At 35.5% G+C, this 24,929-nt stretch overlaps 1 protein-coding gene across 4 annotated transcripts in view; it reads right to left on the reverse strand.

The window, feature by feature from the left end:
* The window catches only part of LOC123321548 (neurotrimin-like), a 652,977-nt gene that overhangs the window by 349,869 nt on the left and 278,179 nt on the right, over positions 1-24,929 (reverse strand). For 3 of the 4 annotated variants that reach the window (XM_044909213.1, XM_044909212.1, XM_044909214.1), the window contains one exon: positions 11,419-11,525. In XM_044909213.1, the coding sequence (XP_044765148.1) occupies positions 11,419-11,525 (107 nt within the window). Of the gene's footprint in view, positions 1-11,418; positions 11,526-13,007; positions 13,211-24,929 lie in introns of those variants that run through there. The other variant, XM_044909211.1, reaches the window with a different exon arrangement.

A 24,929-nucleotide genomic window follows, 5' to 3' on the forward strand; every position in this document is an offset into this window, starting at 1 on the left:
TAATCTTATCATTGTATTGACTAAAAAACCTTGTAGTAGCCCTGAGGATGGAATAAAATATTCCGAAAGCTCGGCAAGAGAATAAAGAGTTTTCTTCACTAAAAGAGGCCGATTCCCTTAGAATAACGAAGAATAATATAATATATATAATATAACTAATATGTACTACATATTACATTAAATGTTGAATCAAGAATATTTTTTATTAAGTATTGAGTGGACTTTCAAGAGGGGAAATTCAGGAGATGATATAAGTATGATGTGTGCACGTGCAAGCAATATCGAAATAGGTATGAAACAGTAATATAAAACGAACTTGTTATTATGTCACTCTTCAGTTTCCTTCACTAAGTATGAACAATACCATTCCTATTCGGCACTTATTATTTCACAAATCATAATAATATTGGGTGAATAGTTTTTATGCACTTATTTGGTTTGATCTCTTTTCGTTCATTCATCTGAAAATTCAAAAAAAAACGGATACATTCTCGATGAATTTAATATTCATTAACTTTCGCCTCATATAAAATTATTCTCAAAATTTGTACAAGAATTTGAAATAAATCATCATTCGAATTCATTAAATCATTCAACGTCAAAGATGAAAACAAACTTCATCTTGATTATCATTTTCGAATTTCTAATTCGCGCATGCGTGTTAGTCAATTCCTGCCACCAATTTGGCTTCACTTTATCCCGTAGCCTAAAACGCGTGTTATCAAAATTAGTGTAATAGATATATGAATTACATCTGAAACTACTAGATCTTTACCTATTCAATGGTTACCAGTTCTCTCAAACATTGTAACGCCCCATATTAGCAGACAAACTGCAGTTACGAATTCGCTATTTAGACTAATTAGCTAGCTGAAAATCGAGACTAACCGTTCAAAGTAACTCAGGCATTTTAATATTGTGTTAGATTGCCAGTTCTCATTTTCAGTTAGCTTGTGTCGGTTTCTGATAGGATAAGTGTGACAGCGTCGCCGTCGACAGATCAACGCCGAGAGATGGAGTTATTCGTCAGGTTTTCACTCCTGCGTCCAGCAGGCACGAAAAATGAAATCAGAACGAAAAATTTTACTCAAATATTGGATATAAAAACCAACGGGCGTTGAAAAAGACAAGAAAAATTGTGTTAATGATCCAAGAGATGTTCAAAGTGTCGTCTGCCTTCTCTGGAGCACAAAGCGATCCGATCGTTGAATGACCCACTAACCCTCATCAGTATGGCTGGATTCTTCTTCTTCTCTTCATCTTCAGCTTCCGCTTTGCGTCGTTCGTTCAACTGCAGTCTCTTGCGGAAAAGTATCACTTTCCACACTTGTTAGGAAAATAACTATGACGCTCTTGATGAAATTTTGTATTATTTCGAGTTGCACTCCTTCTGGTTGAAATTTGCAACAGGGTTCAATAGATGGTGTTGTAGATAAATAAAGGTACTTCTTCTGAACTGTAGAATGCCTGGGCAGGTTTTGTTGAAAATTTCTGCGTGTGTACGATCACATTTCAGAACATCCATTTCTACATTTCATGTCACGTTTAACACTGCTGATGATTTCAAAACATTCGAATGAAAAAATTGAAAGTAAACATAAAGCAGAAATACTTTCAATGTTGTTATTGTTTTTTCTGCACATGATAATATCGAACTCAAAATTCCACTCGAAATAGGTTTGGTTGATGTTCACCTAAAGAATATTTCATATGATAGGAAAACATCTGTTGCGTCCTCTAGTACATGTATTTTTTCTATATAAGTACCAGCATATAGGTTCTACTTCCAAGTGTTGACGACGACTTTTGACCAGTCGTTATTGCTTCAGTGAGAATTCTCACCTATAAAGTTCCGAAACGTGTCGATAGGATCTAATCCAGTGTAGAGACAGAGGACGTAATAGTTGAGTCATAGGGAATGAAAAATATTACAAATATCGTGTGTGCAATTTAGTGGGGTTTCAGAAATTACGGTGGTCGGAAAGAAGCTTCTGAAATCGAAAATTGAGGAAAGATATGTTGGGCTGGCAAGATTGGAAGTTGGGGAGCGTCGCTAATGCTTCACCTACAAGTTTATTGATGGCCTAACTTCTTCAAGATTTATCCGTCAGACATTTACTCTGACTCCCCAACTTCTTACGCGCTTCCTCTTTCGAGAGATTAGTCTGTTGAAACCATCCCCTAATATGTCCTCCGCAATCTGTTACCGCTTTTCGATTTCAAAACCGGCGTTTCGGATGGATTTTTTCACCAGGGACATGTGTCATTTCGTGGAAACTTGGTGTTAAATGATAACAGCCTCTGTTCACACTTTGTAATGATTGCCTTCATGCAGAATTTCAAGGGAATTATTTCCCAGTTTCGGATTGTACATTAGGTACTCTTTTTCCTTGAGCAAATTCATAGCACATGGCAATTTGCGTGTTTATATTTATTCATTCATTAGTCAAGAACACATACAGACAGAAACTCATATTCACAAATAGTAAAAAATCATTACATATTATAACATTTTTAGAAAAAGTAAAAGACCATTTATCCGATTGAAATTCACAAGAGCAAGACACTTCTTGCTTTTTTTGTTTTTATAATACTATCAGCGAATAAATCAAAATCAGTTGGGCTAATATTCATCGTTGCTATAGTCCTATTTAGTGGTGAATTCATGCCACCGTTCATATTTTCGATTTGTTTTTGTACAAAAATTATGTCATTTATTTTATCATCATCCTCCAAGCTGTTAAAAATAAAATGTTTGAGTCACAATTCATAGTTTTCTTGATCCCTGGGTTTCAGATGGAAGTGAAGTTTGAAAACATTTGTGAAATTTCTTTTGAACTAACTCAATTCTAGTTATATTAATGGAAATGGGTTCCAAATAATTGATGCGAAATTAAATCTACAATTAATGAATGAAAAGTACAATATACTCAAAACCTACTGATTTTTGAAAGTCTCAGAAAAATTCCTATTTATGTGTTTTTTCAATTTTTGGCCATTAATTCTTCCACATATGCATTTTATTATTACTTTTTCAAAACGCCATGCTATTCAAACCTGATTATGTAATTATATTTCAATCACAAACTCAAAATATCGCTCTTCACAAAAACTTGAAAATGTTCAAAATATAATTAAATAGGTACCACGATACCTATGAAATAATTGGAGAGCTCGAAAGTTAAACGTCCAATACGTTGATAATACTGCACTCATAACACGCAGCAAGAATCTAAAAGACACAATGGAGAAACAATAGAACCAATATAACAAAATCATGATCTCGATGAAGAAATCCTATACCGGGTGTCCCAGAGCTTTTAGGCCAGCAGATATCTCAGTTACCTGCGGAAAAAAAAATTGAAAAAAATACTTGTCGTAGGAGACCATACGCTCTTTCATGCAGCATAGCAAAATCCACCCCCTGACAAACAACCCCCGAGAAACCACCCCTAACTTTTGTTTTTCAAATGGCACCCCCATGTTTGTTTGGCTTCAACTGACAGCTCTTTTTAATTCTCAATCAATGATATATCATAATATGTAGTTGTAAAGATAGTCACTCGATAAAATTGAATTCGTTAGTGGGTACTGTTAATTGGACTGATCGAATTAGTCCACATTGTAGAGACAAGAAAAAGTGGATGTCAAGAGTCAAGAGTCAATAAAATGTTAGAACTTTTTGTTAATTATAATTTATGTTATAAAACATTTTCTTTAGTATAATGTTGCAGTAACAATACAGCTGAGCGTATAAATTCGTATTTCATTTGTATTTTTATTTTCCATAATTCTGCATGCCATTCTAGCTACCATGATACATCATTGAATGAGAAATGAAAAAAACTGTAAGTTGAAGCACAACAAACATGGGGGTGCCATTTGAAAAACAAAAGTTAGGGGTGGTTTCTCGGGGGTTGTTTGTCAGGGGGTGGATTTTGCTATGCTGCATGAAAGAGCGTATGGTCTCCTACGACAAGTATTTTTTTCAATTTTTTTTTCCGCAGGTAACTGAGATATTTGCTGGCCTAAAAGCTATGGGTCACCCGGTATATCCTTATATGGTAAATTTTTACTAATACTGTTTGTTAAACATATTTTTTTCTTTTCAATAGAAATTATAAGATCGATTTATCAGTTGGAACATCTCTGTTTCATTTAGTTTTATCGGTACCATAATTCCATAAAAAACACCCTTTAACTTTGTGAATATTTATGTAATAAGCCAACAAACTCCAGCTGCATACAAATTTGAATTCATGCATAAATTTGTGCTACAAAACTACCCACTTTCCCTATTCAAATTCCTGATAGGGTTGCAACCCTCTCCAAGTAGTTGCTAGTAGAAACAAGCTTTGTATCCCAGATCATGTCCCCGTATCATAAAAAATCGACCTGTCTGAGTGTTTTCACAAATTCTGATTCGTTTTAAAGTTATTGAAGGTGGACACTTTTGAATGCGACACCCTGTATATGAATGAAAGCATTTATGTTGAATGTGTGGAAAATTTTGAACGATGAAAGTTCATGAAAAAATGGAGGTATGTTGGAATTTGGTAATTCTTCATATCTCGAGGATGATGTTTGGTGATAAGAAAAAGAATAATTTTAATCAAAGCATATTCTATTTTCTTTTATGAGTGTCAATAAAAAAATTAAGTAAATAATAATAATAATGTTATGAATTGGCACTAAAACACCAACTTCTAACTTCGAAAAAGGTTCCTTATTACAATTACTATCCAGATGCTGTGCTGGAAAACGAACATCACAAGCTCTACTGGGATCGCACTGTTCTCACAGACCGGAAAATAACCCACAATAGACCAGACCTCATATTGCTCAATAAGGATGAGGACACAGCACTATTCATCGACGTGGCAATTCCAAATAATAACAATCTTCTAGACAGAGACACTGAAAAAATTTCAAAATACAGAGATCTCGAGGAACAAACCAGAAGACAGTGGAAGCTGAAAGATATAAAGACCATCCCTATTGTCATTTCATCTACAGGCCTGATACCGAAGAAACTACTAGAGAACTTGAGAAAACTTCAGTTGGACGAAAATATTTATAAAGTCCTGCAGAAGGCGGTACTGCTCGGAACGGCGAGAACTGTACGCAAGTACATGGGGAATGCAGAGGAACACCGTCTGCTCCGACAGGAAGTGCGGGTGGAGCAGGAATCCAACCTACAGCAGGGAGCCGAGGAGCGACCAAGACCCGACCACCACCACGAGCCCGAAAACCTGGAAAGGGCTCCAACAGAGCTTAATCCTTTTGATATCTGAGATATCTGGGATAGATGAATTTTCCTGTGGAGAGGAGTGTGAAAACCGCAAGGCTAAAGTCCTAAAGACCAAAGGAATATAGAAGAATTTTTATGCTGCTTATGTTGACTACAAAAAAGTATTCAATTCCATACCCCACGAATGGTTCTTGATGATCTTGAGAATGTAAAAAATTGCTCTACAGGCATCGCACGGTTCTCACAGATCAGGAAACTACGCACACTAGACTTGATCTCATATTACTGAACAAAGATGAGAATAAAGCACTGTTCATTGACGTGGCCATTCCCAATAATAAAAACCTACTAGATAGGCACATCGAAAAAACTTCAAAATACAGAGACCTCGAGCAGCAAACCAGGAGACAATGGAAGTTGAAAGATATCACGACCATCTCTATTGTCATTTCATCAGCAAGCCAGATAGCGAAGAAACTGACGGAAAATCTGAAGAAACTTGAATTTGACGGAACCATCTTTACAGTGCGCGTCAAAATTATGGAACAAATTCATTTTCTCAGAAGAAAATATTTGGCAACAAAATCCTGAAACAGGTCATCTTTTGTTTCACTTTTACCAAATTTTTATGCATTTAGAAAAATTCTTGTTGCACCCTGTGCCATCCTCATCAACCCTCTAAATTTTTTGAATAGGGAAAGTGGGTTATGTGATACTCTTTGGGCAAGGTCTGTGTATCTTCTTTACAGGCGTGCAGAAATTTTCAAGAAAAAAATTTTGTTTTTTAATTAGTTAGTTCAAAGAGGTTTTCAGTATGTGCACTTTGTCATAGCTCATTTACTCTGAGACGATGGTACTCGATGAAATTTGTCACCGAATGAAAGTCGACCATTACAGTTTTGTTCATGCACAACTTTCAACCTCTATAATAATAATAATAATAATAATAATAATTTATTGATCCTGTAGTCAACACAGTGTATAGGACAAGTCATTGTACAAATTATTCAATCCTCATTAACAATTATAGGACAATCCTGATAAAATTCTACAACAGAATAATAACATTTGGATAGCAGTATGTTCTTGACTTTTATTTTGAATGGTGTAAAACTGAGGGACTTCAACGTTTTAGGCAGGCAGTTGTACATTCTGATACTCTGATACAAAGGAGAGTTCTCAAACTTACGAGTTTTATGCTTCGGTAAAAGTAAAATATCTTGATTTCTAGTGTGATAATCATGGTAATCAGATAATTTGGTCCATTCATTAATATTTTCTTTAGCATAGAGCAAACATCTGAATATGTAAATACATGGCAATGATAGTAAGTTATGTGCAATGAAAGTTGGTCGACAGGATGTGCGTGCAGACAAATTGAAAATTCTGCGTATAATACGTTTCTGAGCGACGAAAGCTCTGTTGAAATCAACACAGCTACCCCAGATTATGATATTATAGGAAAGGTGACTGAAAACAAGGCTATAATAAACTTGAATTAACGAACTGAGGGGTAGCGTATCCCTTACTCTATTGATTGCATAAAATGAAGAATTTAGCTTCTTGCAGAGCATATCAACATGTGCAGACCAGCTCATTTTCCTATCCATATATATACCCAAAAATTTAGTACTGGCAGAAGATGTTATCACTGTATTAGAATGGCGCATTATTAAAGTGTCATCAGGACCATTTCTCGATCCGAAGTAGATACAGACTGTCTTGTTAACATTTACCACAACTCTGTTTGCCCGGCACCAACAAACGAACTGACCTATAATTGCCTCGCAAGCCTGGCGAAGCTCCTCCCTACTCCGTGCCAAAACAACTACCGATGTGTCATCGGCAAACAGAACCAACAAAAAAAGAGATATGTGAATTGGCAAATCATTAATGAACAATAAAAATAATAGTGGTCCCAGGACGGAGCCCTGGGGAACTCCACAATCAATAGGGAACTTTTCCGAATAGGTGGAACCAACTCTAACACGCATATATCTTTGATTGGGGTAGCTACGCAACCAGTCAAGAAATATTCCCCTGAACCCCAGGCTGTAGCATTTAGTTGAAATAAATTCAAACGATAGTGTGTCGAAGGCACAAGACAAGTCAAAAAACAGACCTGCAACATGTGAGTTGCTATCCATACCCTGGTACACGGATTCTATGAAACTAAGCGCAGCCGTCTGCGTTGACCGGCCACTCCTGAAGCCATGCTGAGCTGGACTCAGTATTTTAAACTTATTTAGGTATTTCGACATTCTAGCAAAAACTATTTTCTCAACAATCTTAGACAAAACGCTCAAAATAGAAATAGGACGATAATTAGTGATTTCATCCAGGTTGCCTCCTTTATGTATCGGTATTACAATGGATTCCTTGAGGGCATTGGGAAATCTACCAGTCGATATTGAAAGATTTATGATATGAGCCAGGTGATCACCTATCACCTCAGCAATGGATTTGACAACCTTAGTTGAGATATAATTTAATCCTATGCATTGCTTGTTTTTTAAATTCTTGATTGATTCCAAGACATCAAATTTAGTTACTGGGTAAAAAAAAGAAGGTATTTTCAATTAACGGTGCAGTGGTGCAGGAAATAGACAGGTGATCACCATAACTATTCTTCAATTTTGCTTTAGCCATTGTGGTGAAGTGATCGGCAAACTTACTGACCAGCTCTGAAGGACTGTCATATTTCACTCCATCCACCCTAACAACTACTGGGTCATAAGATCGTTTTTTCCCACTAGTGAATGAGTTGACTATACTCCACAGTGCTTTACTTTTGTTATCCGATTTCTCAATAACTGAACTGTAGTACCTCAATTTAGCAGATTTTATTAATGAGTTGTGAAGCAGTTTTGCATTTTTATAATTGATTGAAGTGGACGGTGAACGCACCAACGTATGAATCCAATATAAATTGTCTAAATTTCGTTTACTTTGTTGAATTTCAGCCGTGAACCAACTTTTTCGCACATTGGTGGAATGGATTTTCTTAACGGGACAACATAAATCTAAATAATTTCATTACTGAAAGCTTGAAAGCACAGATCAACATCGCTCTGCAAGTAGAGCTCTTGAAAATTACTCTCTGATATACAAGCAGTCAATTTGTTAAGGTTGTTCTGATTGAAATTTCTAACTGACATTTGAACTTTTCCGGTAGAAACAAGGTTTACACAAAATTGGAAAAATACGGCCCTATGGTCACTTATATGAGGTTCAATCACAGTAGAATTATAGTTATCAAGATTTGAACTGCAGATAATATAGTCAACCTTAGAAGTTGAAGTAACGCCATTCACATTAGTGTAGATTCTAGTTGGAGATTTAGACGTTCGTGTGAGACCAAAGCAGTCTAACAGTTCAACAAGGAGTTTAACTCTATTGCAATTTGCTTTAAGTGAATCGATGTTGAGATCCCCACACAATAAAATGAAATCTACATTCAGGATACAGTATTGTAGAGCACAGAACATTTTTTCGAAGAACATATCAATGTCTCCTGTGCATGGTCTATACACACTTAATATACCAAACCTAGCACCACCAACAACAACCACAATACCGCAAATTTCCACATGCATTTCCACAGAATATTCCTGTACTTTCAACTTCTTCACCTGGAGGCCTTTTTTGATATATATCATAGTTCCACCATGTTCCCTCGCTGAACGGCAAAAATAATCAGCCAGCTGGTAATCCGGTAGTACCATGGACTCAACACTATCGATTTTACACCAGTGTTCCGAAACACTGATCACATCAGGTTTCATTTCCGCCATCAGAACTTCCAAGTTATTGAGTTTATTCGATATACACTGGACGTTCAGCTGCATTATTCCGAAAACTGCCATGTTTGAGATGTTATCTATAGGAGACTTCAAGATTCCTGGGGTTGTTGAATTTAGCGTCGATGGAAAAAATGGTGCACGCTGACTTTGTTCGGCCAGTTGGAACTATCCAGTGCCTTTTCATATTCTGAGCTAGGAATCAAAACTTTGAACGAAGAATAGTGGGTCGGAAAGCTAGATTCTAACTTTTCGCAGACGACATTTGTGAATTTTTGTTTAAGAAAATTCAGTAGACTACCTTCGGTCGTATCTGGCTTCAGGTTGGATACATGAAAAGCTTTAAGTTTTTCCACCCCCTCAACAGAGGAAGAACCAGTAAAGCTACCAACAACCAGAGCTTTCCTTTGTCTGCGATTTTGTTTGTGCTGGACAACTTTCCATTCTGTTTCATTCCCTCCAATGGGGGCATCGCTGACAACATTTTTGTTCGGACTAACGGGATCTTCAGGCATAGCTGAGGGTATTAAATTTCTTGTTCTATATTCAGTCACGGCGATGCTGTTATTCGCACGATCGACTCGTTTTTCCTTTTTCGCAAATGTACTGCCATGAGCGTCAGTTGAAGAACGCGTATTCTCAGTATTCGAACCCGAGGCCGTACGATGATGACCCGCTGTTGCGGTGCACCCAGATGACACCGTACGCGAATACAATTCATCACGGTCACCGGTACTCCCACTCATCTGGTATGTTGACATTTTTTCCTTCCTGAGTGTGTTTATTTCTTGATCCTTGATCTGAATCTCATTTTGCAGGGCGGAAATTTTGAATTTCAGGAGCGTATTGTTTTCTAACAAGATATTATTTTTCGACTCGAGTTCGAAGATGATTCTGAGTAAAAGATCATTGCTGGATGATTCACCTGATATGGGTTTTGCCGTTGTCTCCACCTGCGGGGATGATTCTCCACCGGTTCTGTCACATACAATTATGTTTGACAAATCTAAAAACCCTATAATAGAAAAAAATATGGAGCGACATTGGAAATTTATGTCGGCATTAAAGTACCACCCGGAGAATCATTGTGCATTACAAGATAAGTTAAATTAAATGTTCAAAATGACCACTATCTTTCTTGGTGCAATATAATCAAAGCGCTTGACACATTCTTCCTGCACCTTCTGGAGAGTTTCTGAAGTTATTCTATCTATCTAGAACCTTATTCGGTTTTTCAAATCTGTAATGGTCCACTTTCATTCGGTGACAAATTTCATCAGGTCTTTGTATCTTCTTTACAGGCGTGCAGAAATTTTCAAGAAAAAATTTTTTTTTTTTATTAGTTAATTCAAAGAGGTTTTCAGTATGCGCACTTTGTCATGGCTCATTTACTTTGAGACGATGGTATCTGATGAATTTTGTCACCATTACAGATTTGAAAAACCGAATAAGGTTCGAGATAGATAGAATAACTTCAGAAACTCTCCATAGAACTAATCATTTCAAATTCAGTTTGTTTGAGTACTTCGAGAATAAAATAAAGTTTTACTATTTTTTTCCTATTATGTCCAGTACTACCCGACCTTTCACATAGTTTGAGAACTGTGTGTAAAATTCGTCAATGTAGAAGTTTACTCCATAACCCCATAAATTCCCATAAAAAACAATTTCATTTCCGTATAAGATGAAAAACGTTAATTCGTTATAGCCGTACGATTTCTCTCTAATTAATTAATCCGGCAACTTTTACGCCAATTCGGGAGTACTTGAGGGGACAAAATTGCAACCTTAATTGTTTTTAATATTCATTAACGATTTGTCACAATATTTGGTGTTTAAGGAATTTATCTTGGATGCAATTATACCAGACTCCATTCTTATATCGACGCCATTCATTAGTGGACTAAGATCTACCTTTCAATGATCCATGTATTGTATCATTTCAATCTATAAACAAAAACAGACGCAAATTCGGATACTGTATGGATAGAAGAGAGTTAGTTTATATCAAGACAATCAGCGTTTAGTTCGTAGAATACAGCTCAAAAATTCTACTCTACTATAATGCAAATTAAAAAGAAGAAACTACCTAATGACGAAAAGATCAATACAGAAACGGATGTTTGTTTTCGAACAAAGAGAATATAGATAAATTTCATAACAGCGCCATCATTCCGAAGCCGTTAAAATATTTTTTTTAATACTGAACAAGTGGAAACTAACTTCGGCTTTACGAGAATAGTGTTACGAAGACACTGACTTCGTATTTCATCAAAGTCCTTACGAGACTGATCAAGTTCTAGAATCCGAACATACATTACATTTATTGAAAATTATTGTTCATGAATAAACTTAGCAAAGTTTTACCTTGTACGTTCCCAGATTTTTGACAGAACATGCGAATTTCACATTACGTCCAGCAGCCACTGTGATATTTTCGATGATATCGGTGAACTCTGGCTCTTCAACAGTAACTGAAATCAAAATATAATTTGTTGAATAAAATTATTCACTAGAATCCACATTGAATTCTATGATATGATCAAATAGTAATTCCGTGTGATTATTCATGTCAGTTCCAAGCTGAATTTATAGCTGATTGTTTCACGCCTTACTCGTCCATACACAATATAAAATATCGATATATAACAGGGTGTTTGGTGAGTGACTGACCAGTAGGCTCAAAAATGGGGATCTGCAACCGACAAATGTTGGGTGAATGTACTCATTAGAGAGATACAGGGTGATTTATGTTTCTGCCACGAAATAATTTTCATCATCCATATCGATGATTTTCCATCGATTTTATTCAAATTTTTCGTAATGTTCTCATACACTTGTCCGGACTCAATTTTGATTGGTAATGCTGAACACAAACACCTTGTATGAGTTCCCAATTTATCGTAGTTTACTGATGGAGCATGAAATTACCTGTCAAATGAGCTACTTGGCGATGTTGCCGCACTTAGCAACACTGTCTCATGCGACGTTAAAGTAAGTTTAAATTTCTCAAGGCAGAGTGCACCGAATCTGATTCTGGGAGTAATATTTTTCTTAACTAATATCCGGATTGAAGTGAGTTTTAGATGGTCATAAAAATTATTGGAGTGAAATATTCACCGTAAAGGGACAAACTATGCCAAGTGAACGAAAAACTAATAATCGAAAAAAACCAGAATGAACTCATGACATTTGTGAATATTTTCTGAATATTTAATTGTAAGAATGAACACGACGCTAGCAGCCCATAAGAATGTATACTCAAAGTTTCCTCCTCCTTACTTCATACAGTTTCTAGACCGTATCTCAGAATATTACTGGTCCTACTCATCTGCGGATTACTTTTTATGGGGACATCTGGATGAAATGATTCATTTCATAATATAAAATATATAAAATGAATGAAAAAATAAAGAGAATATAGCAGGAACGTTTGATTCACAAATCTCAAGAAGCTTGTTATATTATTGAAAAAATAACCAAATATTATGAAAAAGGTATGGAATGAATATTTTGTTCCACATCGATGATATAATCAGTATAAATTCCTGGTTGAAGGAACTCGAAGAAAAACGACCAACATCCTTATCAACGTTTCGGCCGACTATTTACCGCCTTCTTCAGGCTGTAAATAGAATTTTATTCATACAAAAACATAATCCTCTATACACATACACGCAGTTGGAAGGATGACTGAATAGAATCAGAAATAAATGTAAACCAGAAATCAGAATTGAAAATCGGAACCGTCAGCACAAACCTTCTTTGAACTTTTTTGCAATAATTGGAAAATGAATCTCAAGAAAACAAATAAATTACCTTGAGAAGTATTTACATGCAGACAAAAATGTCTACAGTCACTCCGAATGATGATGTCAAAAGAGGTAAATTAAAATTCACAAATCAAAGGTCCCATCCAGACAAGAGTTGTGCTCGAAAAACAAACAGAAACTTACCCATAAAACGACATCGATCGAAGCTTCCCATCCCAATAAGCAATAAGGTAAACACAACGCAGACATTCAACAACAAATCCTCACTCTCCGAGCAAACTAATATAATTGACATTCAGGGAAGCACAATCTGAATTAAAATTAAGGGCATTTCTATTTTTCTTGATGAACACTATCTCCTTGAATAATCGCTTGTACAAATCACTTTTCCTTGCCAAGCAGTGGGCCCACCAAAATCGTATGTATGTCCGGTATCACAATGGTGTACTGTTAGAGCCGTAGTGAACTTTTTATTTTTGCAATCATAGCGATGAGAATTATTCATCCTTGTTAGCAGTATGTCCGTTCCGTCTACTCAACGATACAAGAATCGCAATCATCAAAGCTGATGTTGTAAACTACTTCACATCTTTCTAGGATCGCAACGGGGTTCTTAATTCTCGAAAAAATTAACATATTTTGTTTTTATAATATGGTACAATATATACGTTATCCTTCTTCAATAATCTGGTTACACGAGAAAACAAACTAGGTAGAAATTTTAAAAGTCCTTGTAGCAACCTCATCAGAATGGGGACAACATTCAACATTAGTACGAGGAAGAGAAGACGCAAAGAAAATACTACTTATGAAAAAATTTTTTTGTTTCACACTGTTTCCTTTTCATCCTTCGTTTCACGTTGAAAGAAACTTTCACTACGCCACTGAATTCCACATATAATAAAATAGACTTTCGAAAGTTATGTTTGTTTTTCGAAAATACTCAAACTCTTCGAGATAGTGGAATCTAAGTCCCTTGTCTTCTGAGGTTTTGCATTTCTCATACAGAATGATGAGAAGTATTTAGTTCATGAACTCTCTTTTTCCATCTACTTGTTCTCAAATTCCTCTTGACACAAAATGCAGTAATAAAGTAGTAAAAGTGAATTCCTTATTTTGGAATTCGGTTAACGTTATTTAAAGAGTTGTTCGAAATGAAATATCATTTCTTAGACACATTTCTCTAGCCTGAGCCTGATTTTCGGATTGAATATATCCTTCCCAATTTTATCGCCATTGTTTTTCAATATATCGCGCAACAGTTAATTATTCTGTTCATCAACTGGTCTCTTGAATGGATATTTTCAGATATACTCAGGGTGAAGTTAACAAGAACGATGTAGGTTTCCATTTTCAAACGAATACAAGTTAGGCTAGTGAAGGTTTTGAAGGTGACCATCTATCTCCTACATACATACATAATCAAAAACTGCTCATTATTGGCGTTTACAGGCCTCCTTCAACTGATGAATATGATTTTGTCCGGTCGCTTGATGGATACTTAAAAAACAGACTTTTAGCTGTCATGTAGTGGTACGAGATGTGAATGTTAATATCTTGAATGAATCAGATGACCTGGTATCTACATATTTGAACCTGATGGGCGAATATAACTACATATCGTTGATAAATATAGCAACTCATCAAGGGAAATCTTGCCTGGATCACATATTTTTGAGAAGCGAACACAACAATGATGAAAATCTTGTGATGCGACAATAGAAACGCTAATAACAGATCACCGCGCTACAACTATCAGTTTACCTACTACGAGAAAAAAAACAACTTGGACATACAGGAGGTACTGTAGGGTCGTAAATTATACGAGACTTAGAGCAGATATGAAGAAATTTGACTGGAAAGCTGTTTACTGCCAGGAAGAACCCCAACTGAAGTCGACTCATTTTTTGAAGACAGTGGACAGATTGTTGAAACAAAATACAAGGACCTTAACTATCGGAAGAAAGGAGGTACGAAGAACAGAATGGATAACTACCGGTATCATGAAGTCCGTCAACACTGAAATCGAACTTTATAGAAAATATATAATAGAGCCACTTTCTTGGAGCACGATTATGCTATTCGGGGAAGAACACAGAACAAAAAAACTCTCGTCATATAGGGCACAAAAAGCTGCACTCACTGAATTCTTTCACTTTGTTTAGTAGGAACATAAAGCACTATTTGAAGGAAACTGATAATATAAAAATCACTAATATTGTTAACACAATCAAAGATATAGGAAGAAATGCGGTCAAATGAATGGTTTCGTATTATTTTGTGTTCATTTTGTGATGGGTGGCGCACAACCCTATGGTTTTGGAGGTTTATCTTGTTCATTCAACTATTTCAACTTTCTTATGCCTCAATTCGTTGTAAGTGTAGTTTTATTGGTGAAAAAACATTATTATTTTAAATTGTATCCTTCAGTTTTGCATTGAGAAATGATCTTTTGGGTTAAGATCTGGAGACCGAGGAGGCCATGAAACAGGTCCTTCTCGACTTATCCAGCTATTTGGGTAAGTATTATCAAGGTAATTCCTCGCTTCCAAGCCAAAATGGGATTCTGCTACATCAAGTCGATATATATTCGTCTAATATTTATGCCTTGACATGCACGGTAAAATATTTTGCCTTTTATTGTTGTTTAACTTATGAATTACTTCATATATTATACTATCAAATATACTATACTTTATTATTATCTTCTACACCTTCACTGAGATTTTCGAAAAGATTCCTACGTTTAATATTTACTCACGACATTTACGAGATAATATCTCAGTGATAAATTGTTGATGTGACAACTTTGTGTGGTACCATGTATTGATGCTCAATTAAAGTTCTTCCTAAAAAGCGAAAATTATTATTAAAGTGATATTTTTAATCTGAACACTTCGAATGAGGAATAATTAGTTCGGCCCTGGAATATTGAAATAATTGATATGTGTCTCACTCGATCTCAGCATGTCTCAATAACCTCTCAAGTTCCAATAAATTTCCATATGTTTGGCTTTGATTATGATCTCAGTATTTCAAGGAATTCTGAAAATCACCCTTAGGCTTTTTGGGAAAAGACAGAAATTTATTTTTTATAGTCAATCATAGCTAGTCCTAATCTATCTCTGATGAGATACTGAGTTACTGCTGGGACACCCTGTAGACAAGCCATTGGTCTGATGTATCTTATGATTAGTATAAGACCCGATTCCGCACATAGTGTTGGATCCAGGTTTTTAAAAAATCCAACTGTCGAGCATGTAGCTAAAGTGTATAGAGTTCTTCGCTATTTGGCTGGCACGCGGAATCTTGGAATTGTAAACAGTTGCAAAACAAGTAATTTTTTGAACTGTTTTAGCGATGCAAACTTCGGAGGCTGCGTAAAAACGGGAAGAAGGATTTGATGAATTGAGTCTTTGATAAATAGTCATTTTTTATATATCAAGGGAGAGTGTTGATGTTGACATGCAAAAATGAAGTTCATATTGAAAATAATTGTGTCAAGTCGTAGATCAAATGTCATGTTTGATATTTCTAAATTTTTCATATTATGGAACTATTGAAAGTTGTTATTGTATTACATAGTTGAAAGATGTGTTTTAGTTCTCCATGAGTGGAATCTGCATCAATAAATTTAATACTGACTGTTACAGAGCTGTCATTTTCAAAAAAGTCAACATCTGCCCCGCCTGTACTTTCAGATAAATAAATAATAATGATTTTTAGGCATGAAATTGATATTAGAATGAACGAAGTAAAAACTTTGTGGGTCTTCTGTTTCTCTTCTTTTTCTACCTGCATTCGTCTACTCCAGGACATAGGTCTCTTTCAAACGCTTCCATATCTCCCTATCCTGCTCCACGTTTATCCACCTCTTACCAGCCAGCCTCCTAATATCATCCACCCACCGTTTTTGGGGGCGCCCAACACCTCTTTTGGTTTCTCTAGGTCTCCAAACTGTTATCCTATGAGCCCATCTGATCTCGGACATTCTTGCCACATGACCAGCCCAACTCCATTTCATCTCTGCCACTTCCTGAAGAACATCTCTGATTTTGGTATGTTGTCCAATGCACTCGTTTCGTATCTTATCCCGGAGAGAAATACCCAGCATGTGGCGTTCCATAGCTCTTTGAGTTGTTGAGAGTTTATTTGCGAAACTTTTAGTCAGACTCATTGTTTCCGATCCGTATGTTTGCACGGGCAGTAAGCATGTGTTGTATACTTTGCGCTTCAAATTTATAGGAATCATGCTGTTTTTTAGGATGTGTCCTTATTTACCGAAAGCTGCCCATGCCATCCTTATGCGTCTTGTTATCTCTGCATGCTGATTGTCCTTCCCTAGTTTGATGATATGGCCGAGGTATATATTTTCGGTAACGCATTCGATGATATTGTTTTGGACATTTATGGATATATTGTCTGGACTCATGACTTTCGTTTTATTGAAATTCATTTCGAGTCCTAATTTAGACGCTGCTAGTTCAAGTTCAGTCTGCATCTCCCTTTGTGGGTGGTTAATTTCAAATCTAGAGGTTGTTACAGGATCAAATGGGATCCCCGGCGCAGAAGCTGAGTTATGAATAATTGATGATTCCTCATCTTAACAACTCCTAATCTTTCTATTCCGAACAGGTATGTTAATTTCTATGAAGTTTATATTTTGTTGTTGAATATTTCCACTTCGTTTCTATTTTATTTTCAAAATTTTTCATCCTACCATCAGAAATGCGGTGCACGTGATACCTCTTTTATACATTCTATTCCATATCTTATTGTATCTTATATATAGAAGAGTATGTTGTAAAGCTGTGACGTTTGCGGATGACACAAACTTCCTAGTTAGATTGCGGGATTTGTCAGCACTTGGAGGTTCTGTGACTGATTTATTAAAACTTGTAGAACAGTGGTTTGGGGATCATAACTTAATTTTAAATGTCCAAAAGACCGATTGTGTGATTTTCCATAGTGAACATTCTAGAATAAATTTATCCTCAATGTGTACATACTGATGATGACGATATTAAAGTTAATGATAATTTTTTTCTGGATGCTTTTGTGTTTGATAGATACTTTATTTTGTTGATCCACATATACAAATGTATAATTTAAGATTTAATTCTTGTGAACCTCTGTAATTGGGATTTCCTGTAGAGGTTCCTGTTTAAATAAATAAATAAAATATAAAATTCTTAGGTCTCAGACTTGATAAGCACTTGAAATGAAGTGAACATATTGACCACTTGAAAAGCAGATTGAACTGTGCTTGTTATACTCTTTTCATGCTACGGGCCAGAGGAGCCAAGGTTATCTATGTAGCCGTAAGAAATATGCGGACTATCCTCGCTGTCCAGAGTATCACCTCCTTCTGAGCCTTACTTATCAGATCTTGATTCAGTTCCAAGAATTCTGTGTTCTCCACCAGGTGGCTTTCAACTAGTCCGTTTGTAGAAATTATTAGAGGAAGAATCTTGACCATTTTCAGTTGGTATATTTCCTTCATTTCGAAAGCCAAGTCATGGTACTTTGTAAGTTTTTCAGCGTAGGCTTTTGTCATGTTGTCGTCTGCCGGAACCGTTACATCGATGATGGTTACCTTCTTGTTTATCTTATCGAAAATCACGATGTCGGGCCTGTTGTGCTGCACTGCTCTATCCGTTATCATTGGATTGTTCAAGTAAAGTTTGAAGCCTTCATTTTCCAGGATCGTCTTGGGTAAGTATTCGTGCACCCTTCGAGTGGTGGTTATGAGCCCTATTTTTACAGCAATAGCCTGATGAAAGACCTTCGCCATAGCATTGTGCCGACTAGCGTATTCGCGAGATGCTAATATGGAGCAAGAGGATGTTATATGCTGTATGGATTCTGTTGCCTGAGAGCATTTTCGGCATCTATCGGTTGGCATGTTCTTCTTTGCAATGTGCATCAGATATGCTCTCGTTGGTACGACCTGATCCTGTAACACAGTGAGACGTCCCTCAGTTTCGGGGAACAGGTATCCACATTTGAGGTAGGTGAGTGATAGATATTTATTAACTCTTCTCTCTTTCAGAGCTTCTGGATACCTACCATGTAGGTGTTTACCGTGCTATTCCTCCAATAGTTGGTCAGGGGTTGGTGTTTGTGGTTGACTACTTCTGAGAATAATGAGAATAAAAGGTGAAGAAATTAATGAAGAACATGAGAAAATACAATTAATGATTAGAATGACAATGGAACAAACTAAAAAAATTGATGAACGAACCAAGAAGCTTGATGAACAAATCAAGAAGATTCAACAGACCAAGAAGATGGAAGAACAAAAGGAGCAAAGAGAAGAATTCAAGAGAGAAATTAGGAAACAATTCAGAAAAATAGATGTAAAAACGAAAGAACAAACAAAAGAGATTACAAAAGAGTTTGCAAAATATGAAAAGAGCTATGAAGACAAGATTGAAGAACAGGGCGAGTGAGAAGATGATTTCGAAGAGAAAATAGAACAAACACAGGAAAATTTGGAGATGATTGTGAACAAAGCACTGGAAGAATTCGACAATAAAGTAGAGAATTGTGAAATGAATATTAAGACATTAGAAATAGAAACCAACAAGGATTGGAAAGACTTCGAGAAACAGAGAATTACAGAGGAAAAAGAGAAGTTAGAATTTGAAATAGAAATAACTGATATGGACACCATTAATGATGATTTGCACTGGAAGAATGCAAATTATGGGGATCTGAATGAAAATTCAATTGGGAGATATGGAGCTGATAGGGGACGAAATTACAATGGACCGAAAATTGGAAAAGAGAACGAAAACTGGAAGGATAAACCACCAGATATAATAAAAGTGTAGAAAGAAAATATGGACAATGAAAAATCGTTGAAATTTATTTCCATTTGCATTTTTTTCTGTAATTTAAATGTCAATAATTTTCAGTTGAATTGATATGGTCCAGTTCCTTTAAAATTTAAATTGTAAATACTAAAATCTATGAGTGCTAAATATATCGTTGACATACATGAGGAGATGAATGAATTGAAGATTGTCAGTCAGTAAGATATTTTTTGGAGAAAATTCATATTTTATTTGAAAGAATGGAACCCAAAAATAAAATATAGATAAGAAATAATTGACTGGTTTATAGAGTTCCGTTGATGTAAAGTGAAAATTTTAATTAATAAGGAAAATACAGCATCAACGGACCATAACAATATATATATATATATACGGTCTTGTTATTTTTTGTGAAACACAACCACTATTTTGTATAATACAAAAATTTAAATAATACAAGGAGAATATTTCCTTTCAATGTACCAGCTCATACAACAACTTTGAGAGAAAATTGTGTTCAATATATGGCCATTAACCTATTTAATGCTTTACCACCTAAGCTGAGAGATTTCTTTAATTTAATGTTATTCAAGAAGAGGTTGTACGATCTGATATTGAATTGTGAACCATATTGTGTACAAAAATTCAACAACTCTTGTAGAAACAATTCCATATAAGAAAGCATACTCGACTTGTTCCATGTTTTATGCTGTTATGTGTAATTCTTTGGAATCAATAAACACTATTACTATTACTATTTTCATACCTTCATTGCCTCCCTGTTTAGGCGTTATCATTCTTCATTACATTCTATAAAGATGACTTTTGTAAGAGCAGCACATTATTTGCCGTCTGTCTAGGGTGCCAGGTGGGCTAGAGACGTGCCTGTTGATTCATGTTGTGATACGAGAAATATTATGGAATTATTTCAATTCCTTCAGATATTTTTGTAATCTACCAGATTATTATGCAATCAACCTATGTCCTATACCTCACCACCACTGCGTTACAATTTTTCATCATGATATTTAGTTATTGAGTTCAATTATGAATTCTCGCAAGATATACTCAAATCAATACAACTTTGGTTTTCGGGTATCTGTCTATGAAAGCATCCTCCTGCGAAAGCGACACATCCTCATTCCCACCAATGCTATTATTATTCGAATCAAGGCGTAGTAGTTATTATACCCTTCGCAGTTGTCGCAGAAAAGTTATCCTGAACTGGTGGGATATGAAAGTTTGAAGGTGGTGTACCAGACTGGGAATTACGTAATCTGAAGACTTTGTGGCCTCTTTCTCATGATAAACATGAATTATCGAAGTTTTATTACGTATTTTTTCATCATTAAACCTTGGATCGTTGCATCGTTTGAAACCGTTTTGAAAAGCTTGAATTGCAATATCGCCTTCGGCCTGATTTTTCAAGTAACAATCAAATTCCACTCGAGAATAAATACCTTGTCAATCAATATATTATCGCAATAACTTTTTCATTAAGAAAATATTGAAGAATTTGCATTTCAGTAATTCCTTTTTTGATTCTTAAAAATGAATGATCAGCTGACATGCAAAAACCGCTAAATCCATTTTTCATAAATTCAAGAAAAAGGAAAAAATTTCTACCCTTACAAAATTCAAACTTTTGAGCGTTTATATTGGTGTCTTTTGGGTATCAGATTGGAGTTGAGAACGTTAAATGTAAAAAAATATTTGAAAATTAGTTTTTTTTTTTAAACAACATACCGACGTACTATGTCAAACATGTCGTCGAGATCCATTCTGAATATTTAGACCCATACACCTAAAGCCATAAGAAGGGAATATATAATATGATTTCCCAGTACAATCAGCAACAATTCGACGAAAATATATCACATTGCTTTCAAAATATGGAAAGGAGGTTAATCATGAAAATCCATAATTAAACTAATAACAGATTATATGATTTTCACAAAAATGAGTTAATAAACCACGACACGTTTACCTTCACCCACCTATATATATATATTCTTTTGATATAGAGCATTACAATCTTGAACAGCAAACAATAATTATAGCATGTGTATGAGATACAGTTTTAGCAGAGGTTAGCGTAACGGGGTACCATACAAATTGGTGTATGATACAAGAGCTTAGGGAAAAACCTCAGTAAAAAAACCCTTTCTCCCCGTGAGTGTAGTGGATTGTAATTGTTCACGAAATAAGCTGAAATATTCCATATTGAAGGGCATCTCGCACTGCGAAAAATTGATTCTTCCTCCAACAAAAAGGAAAATCCAGAAAGTCTTCTCCAAGATACCAGAAACTTTTATCTGAAATAAAGAGAAAACAAAAGCAGAAAAACGTAAAATAATAAAATTAGATTCAATATGTCAGATTGACCTAAAATTGACAACCCAATTCAAAAAAGATTTGGAAACTGCATGTATAGCTCTAAAACCATCCTGAAATTTATAAATTGGACAATGATTAACTAGATGATTTATGGTTTCTTCTGGTTCCCCGCATTCACAACTAGGGCTTTCAACTGAATTCCTCCTGAAAAGCATGCTATTGCAACGTCTGTGACCTGTTCTTATACGATTCAGAATACACCATATTTTCCTGGGAAGATCAAAACCAGGAACTCTATTCGAAGGATCAGTTACTAATTCTTTGTTGAAAAAAGTGCACCCACCTGAAGATGCTAATGTGATTGTGTGAAGGTATTTTTTTTAACAGCTGCTGAATGCAAATGGCTATCGAGTTGCATCTTTTCGGCAGTATATATATTTTTAAATACATTGTTTTAATCAAAAAAGGGTATAAATAGTTATTGATAAAAAAAATTAAAATTGAAAGTGGTGTTATCTATCGATGAGGTTCTTTATTGCTCTGATAGACAATATCGACTGAATTACAATGAAACTAGATCTAGGTATATTGGGGGAGCAGTCAAGAAAAATAAGTGGACTCTTTTTTCTGAAGCCCTAGCTTATATTAGTATGGTTCAAATGTTTCTGTTGAAAGCTGGCATTCCAGACATTTCCAACCAATGTCTTACCTATATGACGAACTCTACCGCATTATTTTTATGGAACCAGCATTTGAAACACAACTTCAATTTGTAAGTTTTAGAAATGTACTTATATTTCTGTAGATTAATATTGGAAATTGTTTATAGCTGCTCCTGATGAAGGAATAAACATATTTCGAAAGATCGAGTTTCAGAAAAAAAGAGTCCACTTGTTTTTCTTGACTGCTTCCCCAATATACCTAGATCCAGTTCTTCATTGCATCCATTAGAGGATGATTTTTTGTGGCCAAATATTAGTGATTTAAATTCTCAACTCGTTCATCCAGGACTTGATTTTGTTAACCAGGTTTTGTACTTTTTCCATTGTGTCTTTCACACTCTTGCTTTGTGACACGAGAGCTGGGTCATCAGCGTATTGAAGGGAACTTTCCAGTTCTTCCGTTACATTGTAACTGATGTGTATGTGAATATTGTAAGAAGTGGTCACAGTGGAGATCCTTGTGATACACGTTGTTGGGAAGAAAATGATTTCGAGGAATGCTTATTGATTTGAACGACTATGCTCCTGTCTTTTAGACAGATTTTCATGTACACTGATGTGTAGATTTGATGGAGTTTGTGAAGAAGACCTTCGTGCCACACACTATAGAATGATTTCTTGATATCCACGAATAAAGCTGCCGAATCCTAAATCAATTTGTCATATTCTTGTCATGTTGTCTTAACCATGTAATGCTTCTTCATAGTCTGCATCAGTTTTCTCTGTACAGAAAAACTGGTAAATATTATGAGCGTGGTGCTGACCTTTCAGAAGTGATGAGGGAGCTGAGGCTTTCAAAATTGCAGAAGCGACAGGTTCAGCAATGCGCGAGGTTTGCTCAGAAACTTCTGAGTGGGAAGATCGATTGCCCTTTCCTGCTCTCTTGGGTGAATATCCTCGTTCCAAGGATGGCGACCAGGAATCCTATATTGTTTTGGCAACCAACACCTCAGATCAACGTTCTTCGGCTGACACCAGTGTATAGGTTTAAGTAAATTTTTATTTGGTTTGTATATTTAGGCAGAACATGAGTATTCTTCAAATTCATATAAACTGTAACCCCGTCACTGTGAATTTTGTGTTGCGTGAATAAAGTTTATTATTATTATCTCTGGATCAGGGTCTATATTATTTGAAATTAATTGTTTTCATTGGAATCATTTCAAATTCATATAACAATTTTCATTAACGCCTTGAGGAAGGAACAAATCGTGATATTTCGACGTTTCGGAACGTAGTCGAACGTCGGTTTAAATATCCCTTCTGGAATCAGAAAGGAGAAGCATATTTCAGGCCTGAGCAATGTCAATAATAAGTATTTTTCTGAAACCTGATTCGGTTATTTCTTAATACTCAAGATCTGATATTACGCAGGTTTGAGTAGCCTATAACGAAGGTACATGGTTTTTATAAATGATTATTCATCGTAGTGAGCGTGATATTAGAATTCATATTGATTTTTAGTTTGAACCCATGCAGTAAAGAAAACACCTGAACAATTCAAAACAAAGTGAGATGTAACAATCAGATATAAAGTCTCTAAATTTGTATCGAGGGTAATTCTCCGCATTTTTGGTGAAATTTACTGATTATATGACATCGGAATATTTGCGAAATAACTTGGGACTGTTTCGATTTCCAAACTGAGGATCCTGTTGGTCACTTTTCATTAGTTTTGAATGAGTTGATGAGTCCCTAGGTGGTTCAGAATTCTGTCATTTCCTTCATTCGAAATTGATTTATAGCTGTGATACGATATATTACAAGGATTATTTATGGACACTTCGTAACTCCCTCTACTTCATAAGTATTTCGCAGACAATAAACAATATTTCCAAACATTTTTACTTCTTGGACTCGCTATAGTCAGGATTTACAAAAGACATTGTGTACTTTGATCCCACTAGAGAGATATACTTCATTTGATCCTTGTTTAAGGTGTTGATTGTGTCACAATAAACTCACAATTAACTACAATCATAAAAAAAATTGTATGATACCCCGTTACGCTAACCTCTGCTAAAACTGTATCTTATACACATGCTAAAAATTGTAATGCTCCACATCAAAAGAATATATAGGTGAATTTAGAGGTGTTTTCAAAGGTGAGGTTTCTTTTGACAGAAGGTAGAACTCATCAAAATAAGGCGTTTAACCAGAAATTGTCTTTATAAAATATCCAAGATACAACCCCTAGAAGTTCGACAAAATTTCATTGAATTTGAAGT

This window comes from Coccinella septempunctata, chromosome X (genome assembly GCF_907165205.1).
Source record: "Coccinella septempunctata chromosome X, icCocSept1.1, whole genome shotgun sequence".
Lineage (NCBI taxonomy): Eukaryota > Metazoa > Arthropoda > Insecta > Coleoptera > Coccinellidae > Coccinella > Coccinella septempunctata.